The sequence below is a fragment of the Podarcis vaucheri genome (assembly GCF_965113315.1).
Source record: "Podarcis vaucheri genome assembly, chromosome: 3".
Taxonomy (NCBI): Eukaryota; Metazoa; Chordata; class Lepidosauria; order Squamata; family Lacertidae; genus Podarcis; species Podarcis vaucheri.
In genome coordinates, this window is record NC_138761.1 from 92,068,122 (window position 1) to 92,084,224 (window position 16,103).

Genomic DNA, 16,103 nt, shown 5'->3' on the forward strand with positions numbered 1-16,103 from the left:
GGCTGTCTGTTCTGGCAACTAATCCCATTCACTTTAGAGCTGTATTCTTCCACTTTCAATCCCAGGACACACCTTTAGCCCAAACATTCATTTAGGGACCCACTTTCTTTTCTTAACCATATAGTTGTTTTTCAGTGATTCTGCTGTTGTGACCCACCTGAGATCAGGCTGTGACCTGGTAGTGGGTCCCAACCCACCAACTGAAAGCCAGTGTTTTAGAGGGAGGGGGCAGCAAGAGCTGCAAATGGACACGAGTGCTGAAACTGTCCAGAAAAGCAACCTTCTGGTGTCCTGTAAGCACCTAAAGAAAGAGTGGACACTGCTTAACAGAAAGCAAGTGGGAAAGAGCAGTATGGAAGAATAAACCTGGCCTGAACAAAGACATTGGATTCTTATCTCATTATACATGACTAAGCCATTTCTCACCTTCTCACCCCTTGCCTTTTCCTGTAAGACCTATTACAGTCGTTAAGAGTTGTCAACAGGCTCATCTCAGCTATCTGCCAATCTCCCATTCCCACCACCCTTCTGAGTAATACCCCTCCCCACCTTCTCACTATATAGAAGGATCTGGCAACTTCTGTTTCAGTGTATCTGAAGAAGTGTGCATGCACACGAAAGCTCATACCAAGAACTAACTTAGTTGGTCTTTAAGGTGCTACTGGAAGGAATTTTTTTTATTTTGTATGGAAGAATAAAGTGAGCTAGGGACCAGGCGTGAAATGTGGACCGGTGAAAATTAGCAGCTTAGAGAGTTTTGTGCACTTGTGTTTGTGGTAAAATGTCCTAAGCTTTTGACAGGAGCTGGGTGGATGGAGACTATCATTACAATATTTCATATAAGTTAAATTGAGCTGAGAAGCAAAGTTGTAGTCAGAGTGCAATTTCTGATCTTCTAAGCCACAAGTAGCCTCAGGAGAGGTTACCTTAAGTGAAGGTGACCCACCCTGTTCCCTATGTGAACGTGCACATTTTGTTCCTTAGCAGAGGTCCTGCTTTGTGTCTGTTCACCCTCTGTTGGTTTGTTAGATGGGTATGTGAGACTGGACTTTTAAAATAATTATTAATTTTTTTCATTTTTGAGACATGGACATGCATATCAGACAAATCCACCCCCCCCACAAGAACTGCACAACAAATGGCATTATAAAATATTGACTCTTTTCTAATGTCCTCTTTTTTCAGATTATAAATCCTCACCATAATGTTCCATGGGCATATGACAATAGACAAAACTAATCAGTCCTGCTTATATGTGCAAAAAGCAATACCAGCCTTCACTAATAGGCTTTTTCCTTTTTTGGCTTCTGCTCACCTTCACCCAAGCCATCAGTTTATCCATGAGAACAACATGCCGCAGTCTCCCATATTTCTCCTAACATGCGTGTTCCATTCAGTCGCCACACCTCATCTGTAGGGCAGCAAGGCGGCTTACCAAGTCCTTTCAGCATATGGCTAAGGCCATTTTGTTGATGGTTGCAAGCTGGCAGTGTTGCAGAAGTATCTCAATGTTTTTTTTGGGAGGTGGGAAGTTTGGGTTTTTTTATTATTTTTGTATTTGTATTTTATTGTTTATGTTGTTTGCCGCCTTGGGTATCCGAAGTGATAGAAAAGGATAGACATTATTTTAATAATATACAAATCAGGGATAGCCACTGTGGTGCACTTCAGATGTTGTTAAACTACAGTCCTCATCATCTCTAACCATTGACTGTGCTAACTTAGGGTTGATGGGATTTGGAGTCCAACAACATCTGGAACGCAACATGTTGACAATCCCTGATATAAATAATCTGGAATGTGTATTTGTTGGCATCCTTCTCTGTAGAACACAGTGCCCCTCCCTATTTAACAATTTTTTTCTTTTTAAAAAAAATCTGTTTAAATTAGTTTTCAGCATTTTTTGTTCTTAATTTCACCTCCTCTCTCCTGTTCGACTTTGTAAGTGGTTCTCTTATAGTTTGTTGTAACAGATGTTTCAAACCAGTGTGCGATGATTAATTGAATCGTCACCTTATCTTTTCAAGCAGTGTGAAATTTTTTAACATAACACTCCCAGACCTTAGTAAATACTATTTTTAGAATTAATGCAATCTTTTTTTCTCTCTCCTCAGATGAGCGGGACAAAGTACAAAAGAAAACATTCACAAAATGGATAAACCAGCACCTTATGAAGGTCAGTTCACAAGCATGCTTAATGGGATCATAATATCTGTGCAGCTTCATAGCTATCCTGTGAGTGTAAACCTTGCAAGGTTTTCCACTGAATATCCTAAAGACATTTCCTTTGCTTGCTTGTTTGTTTGTTTTTCTTTAAATGATAGAAAAGTCATGCTTCGTGTCTGCAACTATTTGTTGGTGCTAATGGATGAACGGTCTTAATCCATAGCAGTCCAATCCTAAGCATGTTTACTTGGAAGCAAATCCCACTGATTTCATTAGTAGGACTTACCTCTTCATAAGTATTTTAAGGTTTCCAAATCTAAGTGTGTGAATACAGTGGTACCTTGGTTTAAGAACAGCTCAATTTATGAAGAACTTGGATTAAGACCGCTGCAAACCCAGAAGTAGGTGTTTTGGTTTGTGAACTTTGCCTTGGAAGCAGAACATGTTTCGCTTCCTGTTGGATGTGTTCCATTTGTAAATTGAGTCCCCCGCTGCTATGGGAAAGCACGCCTTGGTTTAAGAACGCTTTGGTTTAAGAACGGACTTCCAGAACGGATTAAGTTTGTAAATCAAACTTAAACCAAATTCCGGTTCATAGAATCATAGAGTTGGAAGAGACCACAAGGGCCATCGAGTCCAACCCCCAATTTGGATCTTGCATTGGCCGGCTATCAACTTAATCCGTTCCGGAGGTCCGTTTGTAACTGGAAACCGCTCATAACATGAGGCGCTCTTTCACTAATGACACCTCCTGCTGCTGCCACACTGCCGGAGCGCGGCTTCCACTCACATCCCGGGGCAAAGTTTGCAACAAGGGGCATCTACTTCCGGGTTAGCAGAGTGCGTAACCCGAAGCATTCGTAAGGGGAGCAGTACGTAACATGAGGCACCACTGTATGAGATATGCTGTAGGTGATTTGTTTTAACATCAGAGAAGAAGAGAACTGTTTCATTTGAAGCACTCTCTGGGACTACCATGCCTCCTTTTTGGGGCTACTCTTTATATGAAGACTCTGCATCTAAAGATTCCTGTTTCGGGGCCGTGACAGTGTGAGGTAGTCAAAGGGAAGAGTAAGTGAGGGAGAAGAAGATATATCGCCACCTGAATGCTCCTCCACTGCTGATGTCTTAGCCTCCGCCACCATGAGAGAGAGAGACTGCATCAAGGAGTGCAGTAGACTCCATGTGTGGTGACAGCTTATTATGTTCCTTAAATCTGAATTGTGATCCTTCAAGCAAAACGTGCTCATAGGTTTTTAGGCAGCTGTTGCAATGGCTGCAGTGGTTTGCCTGGCCTTTGCTAACACAAAGCTTACTCTTGTGTGTGGATAAGTGCCTCCCTTGTTTCTGGAGGGTACTGCTCCACACTACGGGGAAGGAAGGGTGTTAGAGCAATATGGTTCAGACAGTGCACATTATTCACGTATATATTATTTGTCCACTCTTCCCCTGCTTACTTGGCTGGGGTACTCTGCCCTGGAACCCCCAGCTGTTGGAGCAGAGTGTGGGTTGATATTAGATGTTTCTGCCTAAATTCCTGAGGCACAGTAATTGGTAGGGTTCTCCGAGGACCCTAGTACAAGCAGTGTATGCAGGGTCTTCACTTTATAATAGGAGAACAAGACAGTGATGAGAGTGGGGGGTGGAGCAACAGCAAGCACAGAGTAAGAATTAGATAAAGCCAAATATACTTTTCTGTATTGATGCATTGTAGCACGCTAACATATTTTTAGGAAACAGAAAAACACAACCTTAACAGTGCAATGTTATATATGCCTACTCAGAAGTAAGTCATACTTGGTTCATTGGGACTTACTCCTAGGTACCGTATATACTTGTGTATAAGCTGACTTTTTCAGCACATTTTTTATGCTGAAAAAGCCCCCCTCGGCTTATACTCAAGTGAGGGTGTAAGAGGCTGCTGTCGGCGGAGGAGGAGGAAGGAGCAGCCCCAAAGCAGCCATTTTGGGCTGCTTGTTCTTCCTCCATCCCTGCCGCCACCAGCCTCTGCTTCTCCGCAGCACCCTAGGTAGGCAGGGGGACGGGAGGGGCTGGGTGGGGAGAGAGAAGCCCCCTTTGCTGTGTGCGCATGTGCGCACACACACATGCACTCCGGCCCACCAGGAGGTTTGTGGTGTAGTGAACTGGCTTATACTCGAGTCAATAAGTTTTCCCAGGGTTTTTTTTTGGTAAAATTAGATGCCTCAGCTTATATTCGGGTTGGCTTATGCTCGAGTATATACGGTAAGTATGTAGATGATTGCAACATAATAGCATGGCCCCAACCATGTCCACTGAGAATTAAGTCCTTTTGATTTCATTGGGGAGGTAAGATTGCAGCCTAAGTGTGCTTGCACTAGAGAGCAGTGAACTCTGGAACAATTCCATCCCCGTTTTATGGTTTCTAGAGGTGAAATGGTATTCCATGTCCCAAAACTGTGGGTCAATGGGTAAGGCAGAAAACTATATATGGTAGCATTCAAATTAATGATGTTAAAGTAAATTAATTATTCCTCCGGATTAATAACTTAGCAGGCTAATATTGTTAATATATTAATTCATTCTCTTTGGTATGGATTGTTTGCAATTAACACTTGATTAGCATAAACTTTGATTAATATTTTATTATTTGTCCTTGCAAGGTATTAATATGCAGGGTTATTTTACCAGCTAAAACCAGCTGAAGGCTTTAAAATTAATTGATACATTATTCAGCAAGCTGTTTCTCGTTATCTGTACAATATTGCTGTATGCAGATTAGGGTTTGAAAAAATATTGGCTTGTTCCCCGCTTCAATTGTGAACTGTGTCATTTATCCCGAGGGGAGTGGTTGGATCTTATACTAGCCCACATGCAGAAAATTGTAGAGATTGGCCAGTATTTATTATGCCACATACAGTGCCCCCCCCCATTATTTCCCCTCATTTATAATTTGTGGTTACAGTTGTGACTTTTTGCATATGAGGACAAAAAAGGTGTCCAAGTAAACAAGCCACCAATTTTTTTATTTGTATAGAAGTTTTGATCTTTAGCAATGCTTGCTCTAACAGTAATATGTAGCAGCAATCGTGAAAGTACAGCTTCCATAAAGAGATGATGAGTTTTGTTGTTTTTTTAAAAGAAAACACCAACCCAAAAATACTGTCGAGCTTTTAAAAATCAAATTTGAAGCTTTCTCTGTCCGCTTTTAAGCAAAAACAATGTTACAGATTGCCCATGCAATATGTAGCTTAGACCTCAAAGCAGTCTAAGGTTACACACTGACAGAAATGTAAAGTGATACCAAAGTTAATGCTAACTGAGGAAGGAAGAGGGAGGTGCTCATGAGTCCATGAAGCCATCCTAATCTCCTAACCATTGCTGCATCATGCAGTGTTACCTCTGAATTGGGTCATTGATCCCACATTTCAGTACAGAGGTTAAGGCTATTATTTGGGGTTATTTTGAGCCTTGTCATCCAGAGATGAATCAATACAGATGCCCAAACTACCATGAAGTAAGCTCTCTCACTATGCAGTAGATTACTTACCAGTTTCATTCTGTCATATTATAAGAAATATTTTTACCACTCCTCATGAGGTTAAAACTGACATGCAGCACTCATGGATGTGCTGCAGAAATATCTGAGGGTTATTTCTCAACCTGGCATCCCCCCTTCCTTCCATTGCATTCTGTCGCAGGATCTCACCCAAGATCCAATGAGGTAAAGAAATCCACATCCAGTTACGATATTTGTCTCTTTATGGTTCTGCTTCCTGAGTCTTCCAAGGGAAAACCTGTCCTCCATTGCTATTTCCACAGTACTCAGGTTGGGGTTCAAGGCCAGTATTTATATCTGATTCTCTCTTGGCTGTGGATTTTATCCAACCCAGTCATATCCAGTGTAAAAAGGTAAAGGGACCCCTGATCGTTAGGTCCAGTCGTGGATGACTCTGGGGTTGAGGCGCTCATCTTGCTTTACTGGCCAAGGGAGCCGGCGTACAGCTTCCGGGTCATGTGGCCAGCATGACTAAGCCACTTCTGACGAACCAGAGCAGCACACAGAAACCCCGTTTACCTTCCCGCCGGAGCGGTACCTCTTTATCTACTTGCACTTCGTGCTTTCGAACTGCTAGGTTGGCAGGAGCTGGGACCGAGCAACGGGCGCTTACCCCATTGCAGGGATTTGAACCGCCGACCTTCTGATCGGCAAGCCCTAGGCTCTGTGATTAAACCCACTGCACCACCCGCATCCCTCATATCCAGTGTAGACCTACTGAAATCAAGGGACTTAAAGTTAGTCATGACCTAATGTGATTCCATGGCCATCTGGGGTGTACTAATGCCGACCAGAGAAACATCAGACCCAGCCCACAGTCTCACACAGTTATTGGCATTTCAAAAAGGCTCTCTTGGTTTTGGTTGTTGCAAATGTTATTTCAGGATCGAGAAGAAGTGTACCTCTTCAGCACTTCTGTAGTCCTTTAAAAGGGGGTAAGGGAAAAGCTGGGCCTTTGCCTCAAAATGATCCCCCACATCATTTTTTTTAAAAAAAGTTTTTATCTTCCTGAAGCGAAGTGCACCTTCCTGTGTTTTGAAAAAAATAAAATAAAAGCCGGGGCGGTGGGGATGGCAGGCACACCAGCAGCTTTTCCCTACACCAAAATTCTCCCCTTTACTCTGAGGCTTCCTTCTCCATTAATTTGATTGTAAGCTGTATTACTTCTAGGAGGCTTGGTACAGAGAGTGGAAATGACACTTGGGGGCTCTTTTTGACTTAGCTATTTTATGCTTCTAGGATTCCTTTAATCAGTGTGCTCTTTTCTGTGGCGAGGTTTTTGGTTGTTGTTTTTTAAAAACCTGTTCCAATCTTAATTATTGTGTGTGCCTGAAGCCAGAATAAAACATGAAAGCCTTTTTAATGTGCATTCTGGATTTATTTATTTATCTACTCATTTTTAGCATTTTGGAATAAGACCGTTTCAGAGCAGTAAAGCCTGCCTTTGAACCTGATGATGGTATCACATTCCCTACAGTTGCTGATGTCTTCAGCTATTCAGTACGCTAATTATGCATGACTAAGGGAATTGGGGGGCATTTATGAAATATACAGGCAGTTAAGGCACACATCTGAGCTGGCTAGAAATTACTATTATTGGTTGAAATGAGGTTGTATCCACTGCATATAGCATGATTATGATTTTGTTAAATAAAATATTTAATAAAATATCCTTGGAGATGGGAGTGAATGTAAGCCCATGGTTATTTAATAATTAGGCACCAATGGAACTACTCCATCTCATCTACAGAAAGGAATAGGAATGCATGAGACTTTGGACTATAGTGCCAGAATATGTACAAAAGAAATAAACAGTGCTGTCAGCATGCTTGGAAATAATGCAGATGATTTTGCACTTAATGTGTTACCTGGGGGATGTAGTACAAAACACAAAAATGTCTGTGCTGCAAACTCAGATGTATGGTGATAAACACCACATAATTCCTTCACGGATACTTTATATGGCATGACAGAAGAGTGTTTGTGGTGGTTGAGGAGGGGGGAAAGGGAGTGTTACTGGAAGTGACAAACCCAAGTAAACAAGTGAAATGGAATTATAATTTCAGACAGCACAGTGACAGGTTTTAGAGGTCAGTAAGAAGGAAGAGCATTGAACTGTCAGCACTAAGTATGATCTGGGTGATATGCAAATGCCAAAGAAGTTTTATTCAGGAACTTTGGTTGAAAGGTGGTTTAAAATATATTGTTGTTGAAAGATCCTTACAGTCGGGAACTTTCTACTACAATGTAATTTCAAAGCAACTGAATTGGTAGGAATTATTTAGAGAACATTTGTCAAACATCTTTGAGGTAACAATAGATATTATTAACTTAAACCAGGGGCTATAGTCCTACATATGATGGACAGAATTTAATCTTGCCACTGGGCTTCTTCTTCTTCTTCTTCTTCTTCTTCTTCTTCTTCTTCTGTGGTCGCTCGTAGCTGAGTAAGATTGTCTTTCATGGACAGGGTCTTAACAGTGAGTTTGTGACTGTGGAGGCCAATTCTGGATCCACACGACCTTCCACCGTGGGGGCATAGGTTTCCGGGCAGGAATTGATCAAGGTGAAGGTTTGCCAAATGTGCCCTCCTCTTAGCACGTTTCTCCCTTTCGTCCTGAGTTGGAGCGTCTTCAAGAGAGCCAGTGTGGTGTAGTGGTTAAGAGCGGTAGTCTCGTAATCTTGGGGAACCAGATTCGCGTCTCCGCTCCTCCACATGCAGCTGCTGGGTGACCTTGGGCTAGTCACACTTCTCTGAAGTCTCTCAGCCCCACTCACCTCACAGAGTGTTTGTTGTGGGGGAGGAAGGGAAAGGAGAATGTTAGCCGCTTTGAGACTCCCTCGGGTAGTGATAAAGCGGGATGTCAAATCCAAACTACTCTTCTTCTTCTTCTTCTTCTTCTTCTTCTTCTTCTTCTTCTTCTTCTTCTAAGTCCATGACACCTTCATGGGGAGATTCCCATCTGCAACACAGGACAAACAGGTCTTTGTGGGGTGGGAGGTCTGTGTGTAGCTCCTCTATCCTCATATAGACATTCCTCTCTGCACAGTGCTGGTTAGCATTTTTATTATACTCTGGAAGAAGTTGACAAGAAAAAGAAAAAGAAAGAGAAAGAGAAAGTGAATAGATGTTAAAAGATACTGTGAAAAAAGAACAGCCTCATTGTGTTCAGCTTCCCAAATTTCCTGCCTCTTTTGTTGAGAAACAGAATTGATGCCTGTTTTAGCACCTAACTGCTTTTGACAAGACGACTGAACAAGAGTGAGGGAATAGCGCCATCTGCACAAAGGTCCTTGTATCTTGTAGCTGCTATTACACGGACTAACAATGTAATACTAGGGGAACCATGCACAGTTTGGGTATGTTGCCATAGGAGTCGCTCAGCAGCTTAACTCAGATGCAAATTTTCTTTGGGGTAGGAGGAGTCAGAAAGATTTACCTTGCAAACAAGAAGACAAATCTGAATAAAAATATGCAATGTTTTAAAATGCAGCAGCATCCCTCCAAGAGGCAACATATATCGAGAGTTTCAGAAAGGATCAAAGGAAACACTGCCAAGACAGGGAGGACACGGACATGTGCCCTCCTGCTGTGGCTTGTGCCTTGCCTCGGGTCTTAGATAGCAACAGAACACAGCAGGGACCCCAGATGTGGTATCACTCAATTAAAATGGAAGCTAAAAGGTGCTTTGGGAAGCCTTTCATGTGTATAGGCACACACCAGCTGGAGCTACAAGTTAGTATTTATCTGGCAACCAGAAGGATACGTTATAGAAAGAAGAAAACAGGGAAGGAGTTGCTATGCTTTCCTTACCATGTGCGATCCCTCTCCTCCTATGGGTATATATTAATAATGCACTCAGGCTCTCTTTTCCATTTCCAGTGCTTACTGACAATCAAAGTCCAGAAAATGTTGACACCCCACATTATAAAATCTGTGAAAGAGAAGACAGGGACAGTCCTCATTCCTATAAGAGGGAACTCTTTGGCTTTCCAGATGTTAGAAGCAGTGGTCCAGTGGTCAGGGATGATGGAGTTGGAGTCCAGCAACATCTGGAGTGACACAGCTTCTATGCTATAGGGACACTTTTTACTCCTCAACAGAATTTTATCTAGTGACAAAATAGATGTAAAAGATTTTCATACTCCTTCAGCACTGCTTCTGTACAGGCAGAGCCACTTACAGTCAGTTGAAAAAGGATATTGTCCTGGTTGGCGCTATAGAAATAATAATCAGAATCCTGCTGATAACTGGTGCATAAGATATATGTGTGCATGCTTACATGCATTCATATATGTAAACTGATCATATAAGCACTTTCTGTTTTAGGGAGACTTTTCTAAATGGCTTTGCCTTTTGGGGTCGCTCTGCATGTTGACCATGGAATTCCTTGACATTGCAAAGGGTTCTGGGGTGTGTTCTTGGTTTGTGCATTACCAGCTTGACCATTGAGGAAAACCTGAGAACTCCTGAGGTATACCAGGGATCTCCAATGAATATTGCTTATAAGCCAGCAATTCAAGCCATTGCTGTCTTGGAAATAGGAGATGGGGCAGGCTAGGCAATCATTATCTCTCCGAGGAGCCACCAACAGACCTCTCCAATACTCGGCCCAGGTCTCTTGGACCAGTTCTGGTCTTCACACAGATGCCTGAGGATGAAGGAAATGTATACGGCACCTGCATCAACCACATTCAGATGTTTCTTCTTTTTTTAGAAATCTCAGTTATGCTGTGGTCAGCTCAAGTGTCATTGAAACTGGCCAAGGCAGAAGAATAGTGAGGTCAGTGAACAGACAGAAGCATGCCAGGAGCCATATAAGCACATGGGCAGGCAGAGTCTATATTTACAGTGTGCAAAGTGGACATTGGGAGCAAGATTATTTAGAGGTGAACAATATAGGAATGATGGCATTCCGGGTGGGGGTGTTGCTTTGTTTTTCAATTGGTATATCACACTAAATCCAGATTATTTTTTATAAAATGTTGTGTAGGGTAAACTAGGTGTGAAGTATTTGAAACAAATACAGTGGTACCTCAGGTTAAGAACTTAATTCATTCTGGAGAGCCGTTCTTAATCCGAAACTGTTCTTAACCTGAGGTACCACTTTAGCTAATGGGGCTTCCTGCTGCTGCCACGCTGCTGCCACGCAATTTCTGTTCTCATCATGAAGCAAAATTCTTAACCGAGGTACTATTTCCGGGTTAGCAGAGTCTGTAACCTGAAGCATCTGTAACCTGAAGCATCTGTAACCCGAGGTACCACTGTAGTATGGTGTAGTGGTTAAAGTGTTTGGTTAGGTCCTAGGACACCAGAGTTCAAATCCCCACTTAGCCATGAAGTTCACTGGGTTACCTTGGGTTGTTGTTGTTGTTACTACTACTACTGCCTTGGGCCAGGCACCCTCTATCAGCCTGGCCTACATCATTGAGTTGTTGAGATGGAACAATGGAGAGCGGCACAGAGAAACATGTATTCCACCATGAGCTCCTTGTAGAAAAGATGGTATATAAATGTAATTGATCAATCTACATCTAATTTACTCAAGTGGAAAAGATGGGTGGGGAAGGGAGAAGAAATACCCCCCAATATGCTAAAAAAACTATATTTCTTGCTTAGTGAACTCACCCAATTCTGTGAATTGCCACTATTGTTTTATGTACCATTTCAGCTGGTTAAATGCTGCTGCTTTAATCTTGGCAAACACTCTTTTTGCCTTTCCTCCAGTTATGGAATTAAATGACAGTCTCTCTCTTCTTCTCCTGCCCCAAGGCTGGCTGGCATTCTTGTTCCAGCTAAGCTGCCAAGCCTCCCACACCCAGCTGTGCTATGAATGTTGCCCAAGTCTGCCTGCCTGAGGCAGCACATAGCTTAGTTCCCAGATTCTCACAGTAAATCGTGGAGGATCTAACAAATTCCCGCAGCCTGCCCTGGAGATCCCAGGGATTTCACTGGCAGCTTAGTTGCCAAGCTTGCTTTGCCTTCCAGTTCAAATTGGTATGCATGCTGAGTCTGAGACGAAACATTAAGAAGCAGCAATAAAGTATTTTTGCACATATGCGTCCAAGAGGCATTAGCATATGAATACGCATTATCGATTTAGTGGCCTTTAAAACCAAATTATTCATCTATATTTGGGTGGCAAGAAAACTTCAGTTCACATTTTGGAAAACTTGAAGAGAAAACCAGGAGAGGAATTTGTCTGAAGTGTGAGAGAAAGCAAAGGATTGCAAATCTTTTCTTGCCCAGAAAATTGCCAGAGAGGAAAGCCACAGAGGAGGTGAGGCATCATTAATTGCGAGGGGAAGAACCACATTCCAAATATGCAAATATGCTTTGACTTTACACATTTGCTTTGTGGGCAAAGTGTACTTGATATATTTTGGCTCTTTTTTCCCAGCCCTTTAGCTCCATTTCTAGCACGCACACCTTTTATATTGTGTAGCCTGCCCACTTTTAGATTTGATAGATTTGTCTAGATTTGGCTTTTCGTTTTGTGGTTCTGACATCCAACATGAATGGGCCGCTGGGAGGCCACAGAACCTGGGCAGCTGCTAGGGCCAACTTCCTGGGACCTGACTTTACTGTGATTGGTCTTTCCTGGTGTTGGTTCTGTTTTTAAGAGCAGTTTTCAGTGGCCTGGATCATCCATGGCAGTGTGTGGGGCTGCAACAGGCTTGTGACCTGATGTGGGGTTGTGTAGACTGGTGGGGTTTACAAACTGGTCCCTCTTCCACATAGGTCTATAATGTATACTGCTTCTTTGATTTGCACACTTGATATGCCCCCTCCCCCTTCTAATTGTCCGCTGAGTGCTTGAACTAGACTGGCGCTTGTCTTTAGGTATTGATTATTTAAAGCCCAGAAACAGCTCCTATTGATAAACATCTTTGTTACTTTGGTCTTCAATTATTGCTTAGTGTGTAGTATCTAAAACATCTTCTTTTCACAACCCTCTTTGAATTCTGACAGTTTAGAAGCCAAAATACACACTTGGAGAATACTGCTAAGACTTTTATACCCCCCCACCACCACATAGTTACCTGAACAAATAAACAGCTCCAACTCCAAACTATAAACTATTAGGGCAATTAGACAAACAATTCCAAACTATACTTGATAATGCTTCAGTATGCACAGTATAATTATCTGGAAAATAAGATTGCTTTGTAGGAAATTATCAAAATAGGTAGCTGTTTGGTTTGGGTGGACAGATACTGCATATTCATTAGGTTATTATCAGGAGTAATCATTATTCAATGAGATTCAAATTGCCAAGGGGTTGTCACAGTTAATTTAAGGTATCCCACTCCTCATTTTTTTTTTAGTAAAAAAATGCAAATAGAAAACATATTTTAGCTTGCTGGCCTATAATAAATTGGTTTTAAATGTTATGCACGGCATTTTAATTCAATATAATCTCTAACTCTGAGCCCAATCTGCAGTTTCCCCAACCAATAGAATTTATGCTTTGTCTGGATTAAATTTCAGTGTGTTTTCCTTTTCACAGTCTCCAGATAATGGTTCAGGGCTTCCACTGCCTCCTTAGGATCAGATGAAAATGAGAGAAAGAGAGATTGATGAGTGGTATCAGTATACAGACAACCCCTTGGCTCCAAAATATAGATGACCCCAGCCAAAACTGCCTCTGTCAGTTAACCTACGCAGCAAGCGTAGACAGCATGCCAGCTCTGCGATGCTCCTTCATTCCCTTTTAATTTAACACAGGTATTTTGGGGGGCAGTTCCTTTGAAATGCAGCTTCTTCTGGAACCCACAATAAACGTAAACAGAAGGACAAGAAATTAAATAATACTAATTTGCATTTACTGTAAGAGCCCTGTGGTTGAGGGAGCTGTAGAAATTATCGTCAGGGGTAATTAGGGAGCTTGTTCTGATTTATTATCAACACAATCATAATGTACTTCTGATACTATTATTCCCCGTTAAAATGTTAACTCGGTTTGTAACATCGTTTACAAACTCACATAATCATTAAAAGAACACACCTTTGTGCAGAGGTGGTGTGCTTCCAAGCTGTCTTGGGAGATGGTTTGCTCTCTCTATTTTTGGAAACGCACACTTGAGAATCTCCCCTTCCATTCCAAATATGCAGTACAAAACCACATCTTGGCAGATTTGAGCAGCTGCTTTGGAGGGTCCTCCCTACTTTCAACATACATATATCTATTAATGTGCACACATTTTAATAATTAAGGCATTTGCTGGCAGATGTCCCCTTTTAATGGGAATGCAGTGAGTAGCAATTTAGGCAATTTGATAAATATACGTTTCCACACCACCTATGAAGTATAGAGCTATTTATTTTAGATACTACAAATCAGAATATTCAGAGCTAATGTTTATATAATAATAATAATCATTATTCAACCAGATTCATATATGGATTTCAGATTCATATATGGATTTCACTTCTGCGGTACATTGGTTACTGATGCATGTTGCGTTAAATGGACCGTGTGTGTTGGATGATTGACAGGGCCATGTTTCAAGGATGTGGTTCCCACTGAATTAGACCAGCCTTCCCTCAACTAGTGTCCTCCAGATGTTTTAGACTTCAGTTTCCACCAGCCCTAGCCAACATGGCCATTTTTGGCATTATATGCAGTTCTTTTGTTTCTTAAAAAATGTTTAGAGGTACTCTCATTTTCCTACTCATATTGAAATACTGCCCCTCAATGAGGGCAAACTTAGATTCAAAAAATGTTTAGGGCAGGGGTCTGCAGCCCGCGGCTCCGGATCCGCATGTGGCTCTTTTACACCTTTGCCGCGGCTCCGGGACGGATACTAGCGAGGGGAGGAGGCGCATTGTGCGCCCCGACACTCCCCACTGTGGCGGGCGCTGTACTGGATGTGATGTCGCATGGGGGCGGTGCGTGCGTTAGTCACGCACCGTCCCGACGTCACCTTCCCGCCCGCCCGCTACATTGTAAGGGGCATGTACACTGGTCACTGCATTGAAAGGGGGCATGTATGCTGGTCACTGTTTTGAAGGGGAGTGAAGAACACACATACAAAAAAAAGGTAACTTATTAATTTAACGTTTATTTCTATGAGGAGGAGTAATTCTGAGGGGTCAAACAAAGAAATAATAAAAAAGTGACAAAAAAGTTATTTTTATAATGACGAGTTTTGCGGCTCCCAGTTGTTTTTTTCCTTCGGAAACGGGTCCAAGTGGCTCCTTTTGTCTTAAAGGTTGCAGACCCCTGGTTTAGGGGTATGCGCACCTCTGCATCCCCCCAGAAAAAAAGCACTGATTTTATATGTCTGTCTCTCTCTCTCTCTCTCTCTCTCTCTCTCTCTCTCTCTGTGTGTGTGTGTGTGTGTGTGTGTTGTTTTCTCCCATAGCTTTTCATTTTCTTACTCGTAAAGTCTTTATGGAATAAAATGCCAAATTATGGGTGGTGATGGGGAGATACTTCTGCTAACTGGGGTTGAGCTCACGAAGCATTTATGCACTCTGCTGAACAGCCTTATTAATTTATCACTCTCAGGGCCAGTGCAAGACATACTGTTGGCTGAAACAAAGCCACCATCACATCCCCGTGCATCACATACATGCCCTGACATCTTCCTGCGCACGTGTGCTGAGATTCTCCAGGACCTCCTATGTAACAATGCCTCATTTTGAGGAAGGAGCCTCTGAAACACAGGTCCCTTCCAGAGTGAGACATTGCAGTTGAGGCTGCAGAGCTACTTTGCCACGCTGGCAACAGATACGTTTTGAGGTTGGAGAGTAGTAATTAGGATTTTAGATTTTAAAGTTTCACAATTTGCTCCAGTTACCCTGTGAACTTGTTTGGTGTGGCAAAACAACAAGGCGCTCTTCAAGGCTGCCTTACCCAGAATGCCTTGCTCCAAGGCAAGACCTTTCTCAGAGCAAGGCGTCATGGCATGAGTGCAACCAAAGAGCCCTGGGGGAGTGCTGCTGACCTCATTGCTGCAGTGGCAGAAGCCCCAGCATAGTAAATAGCAGTGGATGTGTGAGTGGCCAGGTGAGGGTTCAGAAATTCTCTGCCCTTCCCATTGCAGCAGCTGAGACAGAGGTGGCTAAGCCTGAGGCTGCAATCTTTGATGTATTCTTATCAGGGCATAAGCCCCATTTAACTCAATGGAACTTGCTTTGAAGTCAATATGCATAGGTTTCGGCTGCACCTCTGCTTGAAAGAGACAGCATCTTAATTTCTGTATTTCATTTTTCTCCTTTAGGTCCGCAAGCATGTGAATGACCTCTATGAAGACCTGAGAGATGGACATAACTTGATTTCTCTTTTAGAAGTTCTTTCAGGAGACACCTTGGTAAGCTTTCAAATCTTTTCCAACAGCCTTAGGCCTCAATGTGGTTGCAGATTCAATTGACCTTTGTTGTTGGGGTTTC

General features: G+C 42.4%; 1 protein-coding gene across 10 annotated transcripts in view; it reads left to right on the top strand.

Annotated features, from left to right (window-relative positions):
• The window catches only part of DST (dystonin), a 299,556-nt gene that overhangs the window by 72,132 nt on the left and 211,321 nt on the right, over positions 1-16,103 (top strand). For all 10 annotated transcript variants that reach the window (XM_082218107.1, XM_082218116.1, XM_082218117.1 and 7 more), the window contains 2 exons: positions 2,115-2,176; positions 15,935-16,024. In XM_082218107.1, coding sequence (XP_082074233.1) covers positions 2,115-2,176; positions 15,935-16,024 — 152 coding nt within the window. The remainder of the gene's footprint in view (positions 1-2,114; positions 2,177-15,934; positions 16,025-16,103) is intronic.